General features: G+C 39.3%; 1 protein-coding gene across 1 annotated transcript in view; it reads left to right on the top strand.

Moving 5' to 3' along the window:
- The first annotated feature begins 10,137 nt into the window (after window positions 1–10,137).
- The window catches only part of URB1 (URB1 ribosome biogenesis homolog), a 57,632-nt gene continuing 47,094 nt past the window's right edge, over window positions 10,138–20,675 (top strand). Inside the window, 9 exon segments of the mRNA XM_032220052.1 lie at window positions 10,138–10,357; window positions 11,185–11,324; window positions 12,543–12,694; window positions 14,036–14,168; window positions 15,190–15,286; window positions 15,800–15,885; window positions 16,117–16,242; window positions 16,681–16,811; window positions 17,972–18,167. Of these exon segments, the coding sequence (XP_032075943.1) occupies window positions 10,216–10,357; window positions 11,185–11,324; window positions 12,543–12,694; window positions 14,036–14,168; window positions 15,190–15,286; window positions 15,800–15,885; window positions 16,117–16,242; window positions 16,681–16,811; window positions 17,972–18,167 (1,203 nt within the window). The 5' untranslated portion in view covers window positions 10,138–10,215.

The following is a 20,675-nucleotide window of genomic DNA, read 5'->3' as shown; positions in this document are numbered from 1 at the left end:
GATATTGGAGTCTTGTCAAGAATCCAGAATGCCTCATTCGTATACAATCACTCTTTTTCTGAAAGAACAGAAACAATAGGTTCAATATACTGGCAATACCCATAGCAGTCCAAAGAGCTGGTGATTTTTAAACATTTCCTAAACTTTTTTATGGAGCATTTTTAAAATTTCTAGTGCTTTATTTTGTTGAAGCATGTTATTATTTTTTATCAATTATTAAAGTTGCTTTATTTTTCATATCAAATCATCTTGGGACTTATTTTCCTATAAAAAATGTTTATAACTGGAGATATAAATCACAACAACAGCAATACTTTAAATTGCAGCAGTCCCTACTCCAAAACTGCTAATATGCTATCATGTTTCAAAACATCTCAGCTCTATTTCTCTACAATTACATGTTGGACTAATTGAAGTAAAACAAACAAGGTAAATTAATCACTACAGGGCTATTCTATTTATTATTATTTAGCAGGATAGTTATATTTATGATTCTGATACAGTATGGCATTATTCTAATCACCTGAAAGATACCAGGTTGAGGGAAGAGTTAATGTTCTAGGTTTAAACAAATAACTCTCTCCAGGTCTGCTGTCTGAAGAGGAGTCAACTCTATTCTACTCTTATGGGTAGGACTTGGCACTGCAAATAATGTGAGTCAGGGTTCTGGAAGGGTTTTTGTTCAGTATTCACCATTTAACAATTATGGTTGCATGCCTTGTATACCATTAAAGGACCACTGTACTATTTAGATCTATCATCGAGTGCTTACCTACTATGTCTATTATAACTGAAAAAACCAGGCAGGTTCTTTAAAACACTGTAACCATTTATTCAGTAGCTGAAGGAGTGTAACAAAACTCGCAACAATGTAATAATTGAAAGCCGGCTAGGCGGCAGCAGAAGCAGCTGAAACAATGTAGCAATCAGCAAGGTGGTTGCTCTAACAAGACAGTTAACTGTTAAAACGGCTTGCCTTTTATACTGCAGGCAGCTGGCTCGTGTTACAGCTCGCGCGGATGACAGCTCGGCAACTGACAGGCGCGTCTGATTGGCTAAGACGCGCCTGGCTGCTTCCGAGCTGTCATTCGTAACAGCGAGGACTTTCTTCAATACACAACACTTCTTCCCCCCCAGCTGTGCGCAAGCACGCGTAGTCTTTTAAATAAGCAGGGGAACGACGGATTCGCTCAGACCGCCTTAATTCTATTGCAGGCGGATCCTGGCAACGATGTCCTTGTGGTAATTGTGGAGGAATTGCACAACTAAGAGGTGAACTGTGTGGATGAGACATGGTGGAAGATGATGCTGGATGGGCATGAGGCTGGTAGTCTGCCTCTGAGGGGTTTGGGCTATGTATATAAGGATCTGGAACCCTTGGAATGGGAGGAGCATTTACACAGGCTAGATTTTGTTGAACTTGCGGTTGAAACCCTTGAACATCCGCTTGAGAAGCTACGGCTGCTGTCTTCCGTTTCCTCAATTGATCCAGGTGTCTTCGCCATGAGGATCCATCGGATAAGTTAACCCTATAGGAAACGGGTCCTGTTATTTGCGATATAACTGCTGGAACCCATCTCAAGTCCCCTCCATAATTTCTAGCCCAAACTAGATCCCCCAGTTGGAAAGAACGGGATGGGGTTGGAGGCCCCAGGTTGCCAGACTGAATTCCTGAATAGACGGGATGCAATCTATCCAGGGTGGTCCGCAGGCGCCTGCCCATCAACATCTCCGCGGGGCTCTTCTGTGTCAGTGGGCAAGGTGTGGAATGCTGTCACAGACCCTAATGGAGCCGTCGGGCTTCACCGGAATGACAATTGGGGTCTCCCACGGTGAATGGTCGACTGGCTCCAGTATGCCCTGTGCCACGAGCTTGTCGAGCTCGGCTTCAACCTTGGGCCTTAAAGCAAAAGGCACCCTGCGGGCCTTCAGTCTGATGGGAGCAACCTGGGGATCCAAGTTGAGAGAGATAGGGTTACCCTTGTACCGGCCCAGCTGGCCATCAAAAATGTCAGCGTAATCTGACAAAACTAATGCCACATCAGCAGAAGTGTCTGTCATGGAATGAATTCCATGTATTGAGAGACCCAGTGGGCTGAACCAATCCAAACCTAGAATGGATGGCAAGGGCTTAAGCACAATTAAAACAGGCAAAGTTGTACAATGCTGCCCATAAGAAACTCTGACATTATAGGAACCAACAATAGAAATGCTAGACTCCTGATAGTCCTTTAGGATAGAGTCAGGAGGAGAAAGGTGACAGCGTTTAACATGGGGGCACAAAAGAGAAAATTTGTCCCAAGATAACAAGGATTTGGAAGCTCCAGAGTCTACTTCCATGTTGCAAGGTTGACCTTCGATCAATGGAGTGACAATTATCTTGTTCGTACCCTCTGAGGAAGAATTGATGGAGACATCAGGAAGCGGCAGGCCAGCTTGCTTGACGTTGAAGCAATCATCCTGTCGCTGAGCAGACGCGCGGGGCTGAGGACTCCTGTTTGAAGCAGCTGTCCCATAAGGAGGTGGAGGAGCAGACGATGCAGCTGTAGCAGGCTGAGCAGCTCTACAAACTTTGGCCAAATGTCCTTTTTTTCCGCAACGGTGGCACTCTGCAGCCTTAAAGGGACAGGAAGCCCTGGCATGCGGACCACCGCAGCTAAAACAGGCATTTGAATTAGAAAGTGGACGGCTGATAGACTGCTGCTGACGCGGTTGCTGTCTGCGGGGCTGTGCCCCAATCCTGTCCACCTGTAAATTAAGTAAATAGTCTGGAAGAGGGGCAAGCTCATCAATTAAATTGGTGATGTACGTTGGCTGTTGTAGTGGAGGAGGGACCAAGGCAGTTGAGGCTTGACCCGTTGGTAAACTGCCAGCAACTGTCATCTGCGCGAGGTAACGTTCTATCTCGCTGGATGACGAATCTGCCAACTCCGCAGCGCGAGCCTCATCTATGGCATAAACTAACGTGACTTTAGGCTTGCCCAAAAGCCGGCGTCTGAGGAAAATGTCTTTTAATCCACAGACAAATTGTTCTGCAAGGTTAGCCTCTAAGTCAGGAAAATCGCACTGTGCTGCAGCAACTCTTAAAGCTTGCAAAAACTGGTTGACATTCTCTGCAGGCTTTTGGACGCGCCTGCAGTAAGCAAAACGTCTTGCTATTTGGGAGGGGGTAGGGGCATAGTAAGCCTGAAGCCCATCTGTGAGCTCTTGCCAGGAGAGGTCATAAACCGCTCTTGGGGCGGCAAAAGACCTTGCGGTGGCAAACATTTCCGGACCGCAAGCTGTAAGGAAAAATCCGCACTTTCGCGCTTGAGAATAACCCTGGCGGTTATTTGCGATCAGAAAGCACTCAAACCTTTCCAGGAATGCTTCCCAAGTCTCACCTCCGACTCCAAAAGGTGCAAAAGTAGGCATACCAGCCATGACGGTGAGGAGAACTCTAAACAACTGAGAGAACAAAATTGCAGTTGATTTTCTTCAGGTTACAGGTCCCCAGTCTTCGTCGCCAGTATTATAACTGAAAAAACCAGGCAGGTTCTTTAAAACACTGTAACCATTTATTCAGTAGCTGAAGGAGTGTAACAAAACTCGCAACAATGTAATAATTGAAAGCCGGCTAGGCGGCAGCAGAAGCAGCTGAAACAATGTAGCAATCAGCAAGGTGGTTGCTCTAACAAGACAGTTAACTGTTAAAACGGCTTGCCTTTTATACTGCAGGCAGCTGGCTCGTGTTACAGCTCGCGCGGATGACAGCTCGGCAACTGACAGGCGCGTCTGATTGGCTAAGACGCGCCTGGCTGCTTCCGAGCTGTCATTTGTAACAGCGAGGACTTTCTTCAATACACAACAATGTCTAAACAACCTCAGTCTTTGTTGTCATTTTGCCCTATGTTATAATTTAAAATTCTCAACTTTCCAACATATGTAAAACTTGTAATGCTTTACCACTTAGTATCTTGTGACTGAGACTGTCAGGGCTGCTTCACTTAATAACCAAGAAAGAAACCACTCAACTCCATTTTGCAGAATTAAGAGTACTTTTACTGGTTATAGGTAAATAGAAGCTAAGCAAAGCTGGATCTGAGGTAAAAGCACGCGCAAACATAGATATCAATGCATGACCCATTCCCCTCCCCTTGGTAACCCCAGCCCATAGTCCAATCCAATTACTCCACAGGTGTCATGTGGGAGACATCTTCAAAAATCATCATCAGGTTGGTATGCCGGACAGTTGGCCTTGGCGGGAAACTCCTTTCCTCGCTACATGCGCAATAGATGGTGAGAACAACTCCCTTCTTACAGTCTCCTGTACAGAATATTTCCCACACCCAAATACCATGCCCTCCCTCCCCGTTTCAATGGCAGCCGAAAAGCAAGCAGCAAAACAGAGGCTGACAGAGAACAAGTGGCCTGCTGCAGGCATGTAAGGGAAAATGGGTATCCTGTGACACTGTCTTCATTGCAGTTGCTTTTTTTCTAGGATTCCCTCCCCCCTCCTTCCATTAGTACTTGGTTTGTCAAGTTCTTTGATACTTGTTATCTCCTGCCTCACTATTTTTAGAGAAAACATCTTCCCAAGATCCAAATAAGATGGAGGAGAAGAGATGTCCACTATTATACTTGACCTATTTTTGTCAAGTCAATACTCAACTTTCAGCTGTTTGGTTCTTAGAGATATTCATACACACACTCACATTCACTCACACCCACACCCAGAGTAGGACCTAGGCTACAAGTGTATCACAAGTGCTTTAGACTTTGCATAAAAGTTAAGAAAAGGTTCTTGAGATGAAGGCCACAGTGTTCTGTACCTCATAGGGTCCTGATGGTGAACCTAAGGCACGGGTGCCAGAGGTGGCACGCAGAGCCCTCTCTGTGGGCATGTGCACTGTCGCCAGCTGCTCTTCTAATTTCCAGCACGTTGCACATGCACACCAGCCAGCTGGTCTTTGGAGGTACTGGAGCACCTGAAAATGGCCTGAAAAACAGCCCAACAGGTTTTTGCCCTAAAAAACAGCCTGAAAATGACAAAAAAGGCCTGAAAATAGCCTGAAAAACAGCCAAGAAACAGGCATTCACACACCAACCAGATGATCTTCGGGTTTCTGGTGCTCTGGAGTGCGCATATGCACACACATGCACGTGTGTTCTGGTTTGGGCACTCGGTGCCGAAAAGGTTCACCATCACTGTCATAGAGCTACAGGAACCAGATAGCAGGGTGGCCATTCAAGATTGCATTAACAAAGTGTTGAGAATGGAAAATTGCAGATGGCCTGTGTTTGGGATGGAGGGATAGCAATTAAAGAGGTCTGGTGGGAGATTACGAAAAGATTGGAGTAGTGAAGGGCAGAGTGAGATATGACAGTAGGAAGGCTATTGCAGAAGAAGATTGGATTGGATATTTGGTTCCATTCCCCTCTTTTGACCCTCAGCTTCTATAACCATCCTGAGTTACTTAGGTGAGGTGGTGGCTTTAGAAATTAAAGAGGGAGGGAGGGAGGGAGGGAGGAAATTTCGATAAGAATGGTTCTCTAGCTATTTTATAGTAAAAAAAAAATCACTCATAACCATTTAGAATTACTGGAGAGTTTTGTCTCATGAAATGACAGAGGCAACCCCTTGAAAATTCATTATAAGATTCTCTATGGTGATGCTGCCAGGCTTGAAAGAGGCAACGATGTGCCCTCTTTTGGACACTCACCACTTGACTCAATCACATTAAATAATTGCTATTGGGCCAATGCTTCCTTTTTTTATGGGAAACTGTAGAGAAAATGGGGAAACAAGTACAGGAGGTTCTGGATGAAACAGACTATCCAATCTGAATTTATGCCTGGGCATGGGGTAAAAGATGCATTAATCACTTTTATGCATGACTTTCAGCGTGACCTGAATGACCCTGGTATATCTTTCCTGGTCCTATTAGATCTTTCAGCAGCATTGGATGCTGTCAACCATCCCATCTTTGGATTCCCTGTAACAGCTGGAAATCAGAGGTATTATTTTGCAGTGGTTTTGCTGCTTTCTGAGCAGGTGGTTCCAATCAGAAGAGGTGGAAGGAGGAGAAGTTAAATCCTGGGCAGTTCAGTGGAAACAATTAGCTCACTTTTTAAAAAACATCTACATGAAACCATTAGAGCAGAAAACTGAACAGGAGATGCAGTGGAAATCTTGAATTAGTGTTGACAGGATGTGAAGGAATAAAAAGGATGGAAGAGGCTAAGACTGAATTCCAGCAAGATGGAAGTACTGCTGGTGCAGAAGATTTCAAGAATCAATGTATTCTAGCTATACTTCTTGATTTAATTCAATTTTCCTTGAAAGCTACCCTTTGGTTAACTGGTGTGAACTGGTTAGCGAAGCAACATCTGTACTATAGGAATTTCCCTGGTGGTGAATAGAGTTATGGTGTGTAATTCATGATTTTTTTATTTTCTTTAAAACTCATTTGTACTCCTTGGCCATCGTTACCTGATTACCACAGGTGGTATTCACTTACCTTCCCTACCGGTTTGCAAATGTGAGCATGTGCATGCACTTTGGCTAAAAAAGGACCTAAATGGGATGCCATAGAGCTGGGAGGGTGGGTGGGTGTGGCCACACGTGATTTCTGCTACGGACTGGTTCAAGTGACCTGGTTTTAACCAGCAGAACTCTGCCCATTACTCTAGATGGAATTTGCCATCTAATACATGTTTAGGTGGGAGGAAGCTCTGGAGTTCCATCCCAGAGATCAAGGGAATGGGGGCCAGGAGGTAGATTTTCTCTCTGTATTATTTCCATTGTGGAAAAATTAAATGATCAGGACTTATAACCTATTAACATTTAGACTGTTCTTCCACAGTACTATTGGGAGAACCTCAATTAGCCAAACAACAGTACAACTATTTTCTGAAGTTGTACTTCTTTTTAATTGGGTCATTTCTTGTTATGTTTTTATTAAGCTATCTAGGGGCAACAGAAAAAAGACCTATAGGCTAAAGAGACAAATTACTGCATAAAATGAATTAATTAATAGGATCTGACAAAAAGAACACCAAATTGCTTTTGTCATTTTGTGACAACTCAGGGAAAGTTAGATGGTATATTCTTCCATTAAATAAATTTTTCTAAGTTTCATGATTTCCATAGAAATCATGCTGCCTTAGGTTATTGAAAGCTTAAAACTAATGAACTATATTATATTTTTTTTATTAAATTGCCAAGTAGATATCCATTATAAAACAAAATGAAGAAAAAATGGAAATACTATATTAAACTACTTACTTAAATGATCAAAATAGAAAACTCTGCACTACCTGAAAAATAAAGATGATATCCAAATATTTAACTTATCTCTATATATTCACATATATCCACCCACATACATTTAAAGATAAATGCCTATATATATGTAGAGATATCCCTTAAATCTATTAAGAATACGTGCCTTTCTCAAATTCATTCTGTAGTTGTGATACAATTTTTATAAACAACAAATTGATTCTAGACCCTAAAATATCATATTGTCCTGTCTTGCTTCTCCATTGATACAAAGCTAATTCAAAGTTTGAGAGTTCACAAATTTAATTAAGCTATCATTTCAAATTAGAAATATAGACATTCTTCCATGAGTATATACTCAATTTTTGCTACAGTCCAGGCATGATATAGTCACAGTTCTTCATAGATTGAAAATTCTAGATTTTGGAGATCTAATGTAACAAAATATTGACATATTTAATTCTTAATTGCCTTTGAAGAATCTAATTTACAATAACAGTAATAAGAACAGCAATAAGAACAACAACAGTGGCATTTATATAAATAAATATAATGGTATGAATAACAACAACAACAACAACAACAATAATAATGGTTGAATAAGTTTAATGTTTAATGAATAAAAAAATAATAATTTCTGCCCTGTGATGGCAACTTATGGCACGTGTGCCAGATGTGGTACCAGAGCCCTCTCTGCTGGCACGTGCACCATCACCCCAGGTCAGACCTCCGTGGTGTTTCTTTTGTGAGCTTCTGTTTCCCTACAAATGATGAAACTGAAGCTCATGGAAGAAAAAGATCTTATCTCTTGCCGCACTGCTGGTGCTGGGATACCCCACCTGCCACCTGCCAGCTGGTCTTTGAGTCTCTGCTGCGCATGCACACGTTCACATGTGCATTCCTCTTTCAGTTTGGGCATGCACGTGCACACACAGTTTGGGCACTTGGTGTCTAAAAGGTTCACCATCACTGATCTAGCCAATACGGATTACCAGGGGACAAGTTCATATGTGCCATAATTACTCAAATTTATTACATATGCAGCATAAAAATGGGAGCCAATTTTTTTTACTACTGTATATTCTCTAAGCAGTACATTAACTGATTGAGAATAATGATTTATTATGAGCCCATGTTTTTCAGAAAATTATGTTACAAGGCATTTTTAAATCAGAATATCAGTTTTTTTATTAAAATAAAAATCAAATTTAAATTTTCAATTCAGTACACTAAGGGTAACTAACTGCTTTCTGTGTTTGATCAGTAACAAAGTTCTTGTAGAAGTATCATCTAAGAAAAAGCTCTTCCTAAGTTATAATTAGTTGACTAGAATGCAATTAATTAGGTTCCCACTAACTTAAAATTAATGGGTTGGATTGTGTTGTACCAAACAAAGAATAGTAGGGCCACTTAAATCAGTGAGACATTAAACTGAAGACTGAATTATTCTAAAGAACATCCATATTTACTGAGATAAATAAGCTTGGGATAATATCCAATAGAAATCTGTTATATATTGTTTTATAAAATAAATGTGATTAAAAACCATTAATCTGTGCAGTGAGAATGACAATTAGGCTTGACAATTGCTTTATCTTAGCAGGCACATCACCTGAAACATTATCAATATGTGAATGTGTATGATTGTAGAAAGTCTGCCCTCCTAGAAGAATGAAATATTTTGGGAAATAATAAAAGAAGGCAGAATATTATATTCTCCCAAAGAGAGAAATGGAGAAACATGTTTTTTAGGGGCAGAAAGCAACCCCCACTTTCCTTAATAGCCCACAGCAGATATAGCACAAGAGCTTATTGAAGAGGAAGACAAGTATCTAGATAGCTCTATTCATAGGCAAAGCAAATACTGCAGGCAGAAATCTATTCAAGACAGGATATTTTGAAACTCCCTGCAGCAAAATCTGAACAAAGACAGAATGCTGGAGTTAACCCTAACCCTCACTCAAGATCCAACACAGGACAAAGCTATTAAGACACAATAGGAATTGCCAACACCCTTTCAGAATACAAGCCCCTTCATTGCATCACATCAGAGAAGTCCAAACTTTCAACCAAACCTGGGAGCTCAGAGAAACACCCTAGGATTTGTATTTCCTCTTTTGCCTATAGAGCCAGTTATGATCCCTACATAACTCTATAGGAATCTGACAACAGCCAATATAATATTGAAGGACATGTTCTTGCACAGGAACAGGAAGCTCAAATACAAAGCCCCCCAACTCTCAAATCCATTTTGTCAGCTGCACCAGAATCATAAATCCAGGTGGTTCTGCTTCATCAATAAACCATCTTTCCAATCAGCCTCCATGTTTCCAGTGTCTTTCTCCCAGCTTGGAACTGAACCGGATTTCTTCCCCCACTACCATATACAGTAGTTACTTCAATACAATTGGATAAATATCTGGAACTTAATTAATTTTCAAGTTTTTACATAGGCATTACAAATAGATAACTCTGAACTTGTCTGTACTTGAATACACTTTAGATCAGCATTTTTTCAGCTTGCCTGAACTTTAACATGATGTGTTGATGTGTGGACCAAGTCCCAGAACTCCCAACTAGCGATCCCTAACCATTGAAAAATACTATTTTAAATCAAGATATTTGATCCCCTATAATTAGCAGCAAGCATTTATTTCTCTTATTTGTTCGTTTAAAAGTCCAACGGAACTGAAAGTAGTTTTTCTTAAGCATACACGTTTCACTTAATGGGCGCCGAAGCAGAAAAAAACTCAGCTTGCGAACGTATATTGAAACTGCTAGGACTGATTGTCCGCTTTAGTCTAGGAACCCGTCTCATCTGTAATTTCGCGGATGGGGGGAGAATAAGCGAAACGGACCACTTCCGGCCGAGACGGGCAACCCCCGCGAAGGCGAGCCCGGCTTCCCTTCGCTCCGCCGGGTGTCGCGGCGAACCGCGATTGCTTCAGGATATGAGCACCAAACGCAAAAGCTCGGCCTCGGCCGGGCGGCAGAACCCACCCCCGGCCAAGCGAGTTCGCAGCACCGATGCCACGGAATTCACCGGCGCCCAGTTCAAATTCCTTATCCGCGATTCCAGCACTGCGATGAAAGGTCAGCCAGCCATGCCGCTCTCACGGGTCCCCACGTGGATCCAGTCGAATGGATGTCTCCGCGGCAAAGAGCTGTGCGGTGGCCACAGCTGCACATTGCTAATATGCGAGCAGTAGCTGAATATTTTAATCCAAATCAAGTTGCCTGTAATAAATGTGTCACGGACAACAACGTGGTGTCCAGAAGCGAGAGACAGGCTTAAAATTGATTCTGTGTCCTTCGGTCCTGAGCAAAAAGATTTTGAACTCCTCATATAGACAGCTGTAATTGAGAGTTACAACTGATAAAAAGAATTATAAAAGGGAGCGTGTGGTGGGTGGAGTGCGAAGGTTACATTTATTGGAAAGCAGACAGTCTTCACTAGATATAGTAAATGTATATCTGTGATAGATTTTCCAACTGCCATCCTTGGTATCATGGCATGCTACTGCATTGTTTTAACACAAATTGCCAACTTTTTCGCTTTTGCTCCTACTATTACATTTATTTTATCAACCTCTGCAGTTGAAGGTCTTTGTTTTCCATAACTTATTTCCCAAAGGCTGTATTGGTAAAATATTGATAGCAATAAAGAAAGAAATCGAAGTTCACTTTCCAGTTCTATTATGGAAAAATGAGGCAGTTAATAAATTGGGAGCCTGAAATGCAAACTGTTATTTGAATAAAACCTATTTACCTATTAGGCATACCAATTATAATTCAAATGCAAACTGCTATTTGAATAAAACCGATTTACCTATTAGGCATACCAATTATAATTCGTTGAAGTAAAGAATAATATGTCCACTGTGATTTGAAAGAAGAATCAAATATATGTTTTGTTCCAGGTTTGGAAACGTTCATAGCCAAAGCTAAATTACTACCATCAAATGAACAATATGATGTAGTGGAAGGATACATAAAAGTTTCTATTGAATGTGTAGAAATTTTTAAACTTCTGGATGGTGAAAGGCGTCCTGACAGTGAGGTCAGTGTTTCAATTGATGAGAGCTGTCACAAGCTCCTGTTAGGTATTGTTTTTGTGCTATTAAGATGAACACTGAATTCTGCTGTATGCCATTTGTAATTATTTTACTCATTTAAAAGTGTCTTTGCACTCCTACACTTGCTACGGAGTTAATCCTTAGTGAATCTTAGTTCTTCAATCCTTTCTAAAAATCTCACACAATGTTTTAAAAGTATTTTTCTTCTTATGAATAATGAATTTCCTAGCTGTTTCCTACAATGCTAGGATGCTCATGGATATACTTTAATTCAGCATTGCTTAGATGGGCAATGCATCCAGGTCTTGTTGGACTGTAATTCCTATTGGCCAGATTGGTTAGGCTTGTCCCCATATTGCTGTCCCTGCAATAAGGTGTTACAAATAGCAGTATACTTTTGGGTTTAGAGATGGGGTGTTATACTTCTGGTACTGGACTGGACAGTAGAAACTAAATATGCATGTAAATGTGCATTCTAAATGAGGTAGTAGAGGTTTGGCAAAGAAATTGGCAAGAATGAGCATTTGTCTCATCAATGGAAAGTTTCAATAATTTATTTGTACTATGCTAAACCTGTCAGCAACTTTTTGTAACATAATTGTAAAAGATATTGCTTTCTTTTATGTTCTAGACCAGGGACATAAATTTTTTTGTTTCTGCTGGGCCATTGATCTCGTCACATTCACTCATAAAGTGTTTAAAGGAGAGTAAATAGCTTGATCTGAAGCTGATGTGGTGCAAGTGTAGAATCTGTGGAAGTTCTGTCCACTGAATGGATAAATACTTTCCATACTCTTTCTAATAGGATTCTCTTTAAAAATGAGGATTAGATTGACTGTTCATTAGTCTGTCCTCAAGTTCAGTTCAAGTGGAGATTTTCCAGTGTCCCTATTTAATAAGATATTTAAAGAGTTGATAGGATTAAACAAAATAGGCAGATGTGTTTCATAGGCCATAGGTTTCCCATATGTCCTTTAAACAAAAACACCATAGTAACTAGTAACTAAAGCTTTGGAAATTTTCATTAGGATCTTCTTGTTGTAATCCCTAGCCTTACCTGGATGTAATTTAATTTAGCAGCAGAGGGTTTTTCCAAAAACATTGCAAAGTTTCCTTTCCTGTTGAAGTACACTTTGTTTAGAATGCTCAGTTCCATTTGTATCTTAAAAAGACAATATGTTGGGATGTTTTAAATTTTGCAGATGCTGCTAATTTTTCAAGCTCTAGAAAATATTTTGCTGAGAACAGCAAGTGATCTGTCCCATTTTCGTGTTGTGGGGATGAATATAGTAAAGAAGTTGATTAACAGTTATATGAAATTAATTTATGCTGCCTTGTATTCTGAAACTCATAGGTAAGTTCCTTGTTTAAAACAAAGCTTTGTTTAGAACCACGTTGGAATAACATTTTCATTGCTCTGTACTTTGTTTATGCTCTTGTCACCAGGAATAAAAAAGGACTCTTTAATACTGATTTAAAACTACCTTACAGAAAAACTGTGGTTACATTCTACATTATAATTCTGTGTTGAACCTAGATAATAGAATAATCAATTTTAACTTCCGTCTGTCATTTTAGAAACATTTTATTTTTATATAAACTTCTTTATTTTGCTTTGTGGTTCCTTGATTATTGTTTTATTCTCCATAAATGTTAATAAAATCTAGATTAAAGAATAAATTTAAATATATAGCTTCATCTTTCCAACCTTCATCTAGTCTCAAATTATATTTTCTGAAATTATAAAACCCAGATGGTGCAGCATTTATAGAAGTGAAAATGGTGTTACTCCAAAAATCTGCTGTGTTCTGCCTTGTCATTTTCATATGGCAGAGTCTGTCTTGAAATCAGAATTTAATGAATTTTAACCAGAAAAATATTTAGAGTACAGTGTTCATTCATAAGTCTTTACTTATTTTCTTACAATCTCTCTCTCTCTCTCTCTCTCTCACACACACACACACACACACACACTCTCACTCTCTCTCTTTCTCCTCCCCCTCCCTCTCACAGATAACATAGACAAACCTACACATATTTGTGCAGCACTATATTTATGAAATAAAAATGTAAAAAATCTGACAGGATTATTGAATTGTGGCACTTATTCCATAAGTGCTAGGCTTTTTCAAACTTCAGCCCTAAACAACTTTTATCAAATCTGTTTTGATCTATTATGAAAGCTTTAGTAATAATCAAGATACCTTCTTTTTATGCATATTGATCCATGCATGCATCCATCTTCCTGTTAAAATATTTGGGGCATATTTTAAATATAGAAGATAAATATACAAGTTCATTTACCTAGTAAATGAATAATAACTTCAGCAGTGCTATGTTACTATTTAATCTGGGCACATAACTGACTAATGTGATTCTGTTATATATTGTATGAACTCTTTATAGGACAATACTTTTGTATTGCTTTTGCAGTCAGCACAGTTATACATGTAAAGTAACAGGAAATCCAGCTTGCTGTAATTAAGTTCCCTTGAAATTTTCTGTTTCTGGTTAAAGTACTTGTGTTTAGATTGCCTATTTGATGCTAGGCATCTGCTCCCTTAGCTAACTAAAATAAACAAACACTTTCATTTGAAAGATGTCCTCACTTTTTAATTTTTCATTCATTAGTTTGTTTGCCTATAGTATACGTTGCTTAAATATTGTTCCCTGTTCTGACTGTTTCTCTTTACAGACTGTCTCGTTTGTGTCTAACTTTGCTATCAGCAATGGTGACACAGGGACCAGATGCTGCCAGAGATGTTTATAGCCACTTTGATTTCAATAATAAATTCTTACCTAATTTAGTGAAGAAGAGAGACTATAAGGTAAGAAAGCAAAAAGTCTGCCATGAGGATTAAGGGATGGCTTATGCTTTTTCATTTTATTTTCAAAATAAAGCTGTGGTCAAAAGAAAAGCTCTTTTTTATGAGACAATTTGTTTCTTTTTTAAAAAACCAGAGTTACCCATGTGCAACTCATATAAAAGGAACTTATCATTTGCTACATGATTTAGTACATTCATATACCATTTGTACAAAATAGCCTCCTTGTTTTTTTTTTAAGTTGGCAGCTACGATTTTGAGATAAATATTTTTTTTTGCAATGCAGGGACCCTAGTTCATATAAAAGTTCTTAAAATTAAAAAGAGAATGAAGCAAAGTCATGAGATTTTCACAGCAAACCCATAGGCATGTGTAAATTCAGCCTGTAGATTTCAGATTTTAAGAAAAAGTACAGTGCACAATAGATTTCTGAAAAATGCCATGCTTGTCTGGAGAGATCACACATTTGAAGAAAAGCTATCCCATCTAGAAAAAAAAAGCTTAGTTAGATTTTTGATATGCTAGTTTTCTGTATGCAGGCCAAATTTTGTTCTAAACTGGTTGTCCCCAACCTTTAGCCATCTCGATTGAAGATTATGAGTATTGCAGTCTAACATAGTTGAATGGCAGGTAATTAGAGAAGGTTGATTTAATATATGTGACTCTCGCATCCTTATTTGAGTTTTATGCAAGCATACTAGTCAAATAAGCATAATAGGCAGCCAGAATAGTAGAAACTTCTAACTATCTAAACTATTATGGGCTCACTGTTAAGACCATGATTTTAGATGATACAGATGTTAAGATCCTGATAAGTACAAAACAAGAAAGTTAAGGTACTGTACTTTATGAAATGTGCAATAGATACACAAATACCAATCTTTTATCAGTTAATACATTGGTCACTGTTTGCTTAAGTCTGCCAATCGTTTTTCATGTAGGATTCATTTTTAAGACATTGTAGGTAATCTATTGGCTTTTAGGCTTCTCATATATACTGAACATCTTTTTAATATTTGTTTAGGGTAAACCTGATGTCCGTACTGCATACATCCAATATGCCATTTCCTTTTTAATTGCTGGCGACCATTCTATCCTTGTGCAGGTTCTGGAGTTAAAAGGTATTTCACAAGTATTCCTAAATTATTTGTTGATGTGGGAAGGAAATGTATAATGGATTTCATGATACCTAGACCAAAGTTTTGGCAATCATTGCTTATTTCCATATGTTCTTGTTTTGTTTTCCCATCAAAACAAAACAATTCTTGCGGCATATAATGTAGTAATAGAAAAGATTTGGAAAGCCTCTGTTGCTCTTAAAGTAATAAGCTTGGTGTTGAGGGTCAAGCACCACTGCTTTAATTTTTAAAAAATGGGTTCCTCTAACCAGAGAGTGTGCTAAGGGCCAGGAAAGCATCTGCCCAAGAATCATAAATACTGTATTTCTGTAAGGCACGATGGAATTAGTTCACAATATTAACTTTCTTTTTGCTGTGTTACACGCTCCCTGCTTTGACTTCGATTTATGTTGTATTCTGATGTAACTGGCAAAGCTTTGCAAAATTGATTTACCAGTAATTAAAATGTTTATTGTATTTCAGGCATAATGTTATCCTTAAAAAAATTTTTTTTAGATTTCATTCCAGATATTATTAGGACAGGGTTAAAAGAAGATAGAATTTCCACAATAAACCTCCTGCTTTCAACTTTGGAAACTAAGGTATGCAAATATTTTTGTTCTTTATACCGTATGTTCTTTGATTGTTGAAATATCTTCATTGTGGTTTTTCAGACAATCTCTGATTACCATTTTATTTTGCTGTACTTTAAGAAGTTACCAGCATTAAAATTGTTTATGATATTTCTGACAGTTCCCATAGATATAATGGCACACTTATGGCCTGACTTAAGAATTTTGAACTATGGTGTTAATATGTTGTGTTATTTGTAGGTGGTTCTCAATAAAGATGTCAATAAGACCCAGAAGGTACACTTTTTTACCTCAGAAATACTGAACCACATTGCTTCACTCTATCGCTGGAATGGAATTACTGATGTCAGCACAGTGGATGTCAAGGTATAATAATCTTCTCTCCATGTTCTTCTTACATCTAAATACTGTTTTAAGATGTACAGAAACATGTTGTTATATGCCACCACTCAAGGAGGAAAATGAAAGGCCATACCAAGCCCATAGTTTGCCTAGTAAGGTGAAAATAATTTGCCATTAGGAATAGTAATCTGGGCTATTTTTGAGGAAATGGTATCCAGTTTCAATGCTCCAATGTGAGCAGCTAGCTTTATACAACCAGGCAGAATCTATACCAGACTGACACAACATGGCTATCTTCAGGTATGTTGAAATTGCACCACCCAGAGTTGCTCAGCCAGATTGGGGAAGCACTATAAACATATAAGAGCAGAACCTGACATCTTCTACTTTGTGCTCTGAAAATAATGAATAAGCAAATGTGGTAAACTGACTGTTTTACTTCAATTTGTTAATTTTATGCAGGCTTCCCAAGAGTGTGAAGAACCAGGAAAGCTTTTAGTGAGAGAACTGGTTCATAAATTTTTAATGAATCTTTGTTGTTCTCTGAAACATGGCATTAACTTTTATGATCCAAGTCTTGGCACGTCTGGCAGGTAAAGCATTCAGTTGTTCGGTGTTAAAGTCCAGTTATATTTTGAAGTTTTATTTAGGTTAGAGTTAAATTGTTTGAAGCATTTTCTTCAGTGTTGCCTCATCTTTTGTGAATCGTAGAGTGTTGGTTATTCTATCTTGTGGTAATTTCACAGGGCAAGCAGGAAACAGAGCAAGACTTTTATCTCTTGGTCTATTCTGGAAGCAAAACTTCTACTGGTTTTGGTCATATGGTCTTCAGCAATCTGCATCTTTTAAGCATAAAAATCTGTTTTCTTTCCTTCCCTCCATCTTTCTGGCAACTTCTTCTACAGTGGGCAATATCTTAAATCTGCATATCAAACCAATAGCATTTAATTAATTAATCTGCACATAAATTGGAATTACCACATGATAGCATAAATAACTGAAGGTTTTATGCAATAGAATAAGATATTTTAGAAGGAGTAAATCTCAGGCTAACAAAATAATGTTCTAAATATGTTCTTTTTTCATTCCAGTTTATAAGATTTTGTGAGTGTAGAGGTTTGTTGAATGCCTTTCACAGCGTTTGACAACATAATTTTAGTCACTTAGGGTTCCTACTGGTTTGGTATGATTGATCATCTGCTATTATATGTAGCTGACCTGCTGAAATAAAGCAAAGTCCCCAACACCTCGGGATAATTTTTTTTCTTGTTAGGCAAAAAAATTGAAATGCAATACATGAAATGGATGAATCTGACTCCAAAAGGAAACAAAACTAAAATATTTCATTGAACAAGTTCAACTCCCCCCCCCCATATGTATGTTTTAGAACAGGAGTCCCCAACCCTCACTAATGGGCATGAGCCATTCGGAACCAGGCCACAGAAGTAGAGTATGGGGGCACATGTGTCCCCATTTGAGTGAGCAGTAGTCAAGTGCATGCACTCCCACTTACTAGCCATTCGCACAGAACCATCCCCTCTCTGCCCCCCACCCCCGTCCCTAGAAAGAAAGGTTAACTGTATTTTATAATGTTCTCCATCCTGCCATCCTCCAAAATAGTTGAGAAATGCTAACTTACCATAACTCCTGCCCACTGATAGCATCTGCAGTGTAGATTCTGATAACTGATAGTTGATTATATATTACTATATTCTATCCAAATGATGTTTCTTTCAAACTATTATTTTGTTAGAGGAGGTAATTTGGTTCTGCTGCGCTTTCTTCTGAGTCTAAAGACTGCTGTAGAAGATGAGATGATTGCTGATCTTATGGTGAACATTTTCAAAATATGCCCAGATTTACTGAACAGATACTTTAAGGAAACCCAGTATTCTTTTGTTCCAAGACTAAAATCTGCATGGCTAGACAACATGAAATTGCTGAGAAAGGTAAGAACTACTTGAAAAGTATGTATTTAGTACATGAAAATGACCCTTATCAACATTTCTCTTGTTATAATGACAGTTATTGAAGTGTCTCTATGTGTACAGGACTATATTTGCCCTCTTATATTTGATAGTAAGTCAGAAAGAAATTCATTTTAATTAATGGGTTGTGGAAGGATGGATGAATGGCAAAGTAGTCAGACTTCGGAGTTCTTTTGTGTTTCTCTCAAGACTTTGCACAATATGAGTTAGGCTGAGAGAAAGTGACTAGTCCACAATCACCCAATCAGCTTTCATGGCCAAGGCGGAACTAGAATTTCAGCATCCTGGTTTCTAGGCCAGCACTTTAACTACTAGACCAGTGGTTTCCAAAGTGGGCAGTAGGGGGGCGCTAAGAGGCAAGGGGGGCAGCAGCGGGGTGCTAAGAGGCAAGGGGGCGGCAGGGGGGCGCTAAGAGGCAAGGGAGGTGGCAGAAGAGTGCTGGAGGTGTTCTGTACTGTACTCCCGACTCACCTAGCTTAGCGCGCAGGCGCGGAAGGGAATGCAATGGGACCGAAAGCGAGAGTCCTTCCCCGCGCGGCTTGTGTGGAGGTGGTGGCTCAGTCTCGCCTCACCAGGAGCCCGCGACGCCGTGCCTTTGGGAAGGCTTGGGTCTCGCGCGCACCTTCAATGGGTGGAAGGGCTGGGTTCTTCTTCGTCACGCGAGACTGGCAGTTAAAACTGCTCCTCCAGCTGCGGGGGGAGGCCGTGAACCCCTAAACGTAGCGATGGAGTTGTCTTCCCTGCTTCTCACCGGCTTTGCCACCTTTCTTCTCCGCGGCCCACTGTTATTTAACGAATGGGCGTGTGGGTGAACAGCTTCACAAGAACCGAAGGTCCTGTCCCACCCGACATGAGCACACGGAGACCCTCAGCCGGTCTGTCATGCTGTGTAGAAACTGAGCTGCTGCCTCCCGTAAAAAATTGCAGGGGAAGCTGAAATTTTGGAATGTGATTCTAAGAGGAAGAGCGTCTACTCCGCTTGAGCTACTTTCTTATGTAAATAAGGATTGAACAGTGTACAAAAGAGGTTGTGGATTGTAATCCTTTCATGCTGGGGCAGGGCATGATTTTGCAACTACTTCATAGATGCACGTTTTTTTCTATAGTATTAGTATTGTTAATAGGATTCTTTTTAAAATCATCTGGATTAATAAACAATCTTAAACTTGCCCACTGCTGGAAATACTCCAGAAAATGTGTTTTAAATTAGTAATATTTTTATAGCATTAGCTGGCTGGCTGATCTGCTGAAAGAGGGAGGCATGTTTTGTTCAGAATAGTTTGTGGAATTGAAACAAGTGGTTCTCAAGCATTGACACATCTAATAAAAGTAGCTTACAGTGCTATTTAACATCATGTCCTGACTACATCCTTGTGTTTCCCCCAAAATGAATTGTCATTGCCCTGATCTCATTCCCAGTAATGAGTGAAATATCTTTAATCATTAGTTGTACTAGCTATAAAGTGGCGTTTTCCCTCCTTTCCTATTGAGTTTGCTTGTCAGAAGGTCACAAAAGTGATCAACATGACCCCCGGGACACTGCAACCATCATAAATATGAGTAAGTTGCCAAGTGTCTGAATTTTCATCACATGGGAATGGGAATGGTGCAACAGTTATAAGTGGGAAAAACAGTCATAACTCAATTCTTTCAGTGTCATTGTAACTTCATACTGTCACTAAACTAATAGTTGTAAGATAAGGACCATCTGTATTTCACTAATTGCTAGGGAAGATACAAACTTGCTCTCTTCCTGCCTACGTTCCAAACCCTGCTATCTCTTTGCTCTCTGAAAAGCCTTTTTCCTCCTGCTGCAGACTACAGGGAGTCCTCAGATTATGACTATAATTGAGCCCAAAATTTCTTTTGTTAAGTGAATTTTGCCCTATTTTATTATCTTTCTTGCCACTTGTTAAATGAATCACTGCACTTGTTACTAATGCTGTTAAGTGACTTTGCCTTCTCAGAAGGTTGCAAAAGATGATCATATGACCTCGGAGCACTGCAACCATCATAAATACAGTATGAGTCAGTTGCCAAGCATCCAAATTTTGATCTTATGACCATGGGGATGCTACAATGGTAATAACTGCCAAAAATGGTCGTAAGTCACTTTTTCAATACCTTTTCAATGATGAAGATTTTGATTGTTTGCTGCTTCATACAGAAGTTCATTGGCTATCAAAAGGCAACTGTGTGAGACGCTTTTACAATCTTTTTGACACTGTTGTGGCAAGAATGCCTTGCTCAGTGGTGAACTCAAAGAGATCAGGCATGACATTGCTTATTTATCAGAACTATTTGCAAAGTTCAATGAAGTGAATTTGCAGTTGCAAAGAATTTAGGTCAATTCTTATTAAGGCCAAATCTGTCATCTCTACGTTTATTTCAAAGTTAACTTTATTCAAGCGCAATATAGGCCGTCGCGAGCTATACCAATTTCCAAGTTTCTCTGAGTTAGAAGAGAAA

The sequence above is a fragment of the Thamnophis elegans genome, chromosome 6, assembly GCF_009769535.1.
Source record: "Thamnophis elegans isolate rThaEle1 chromosome 6, rThaEle1.pri, whole genome shotgun sequence".
Taxonomy (NCBI): domain Eukaryota; kingdom Metazoa; phylum Chordata; class Lepidosauria; order Squamata; family Colubridae; genus Thamnophis; species Thamnophis elegans.
This window is presented reverse-complemented; position numbering and strand designations above follow the sequence as displayed.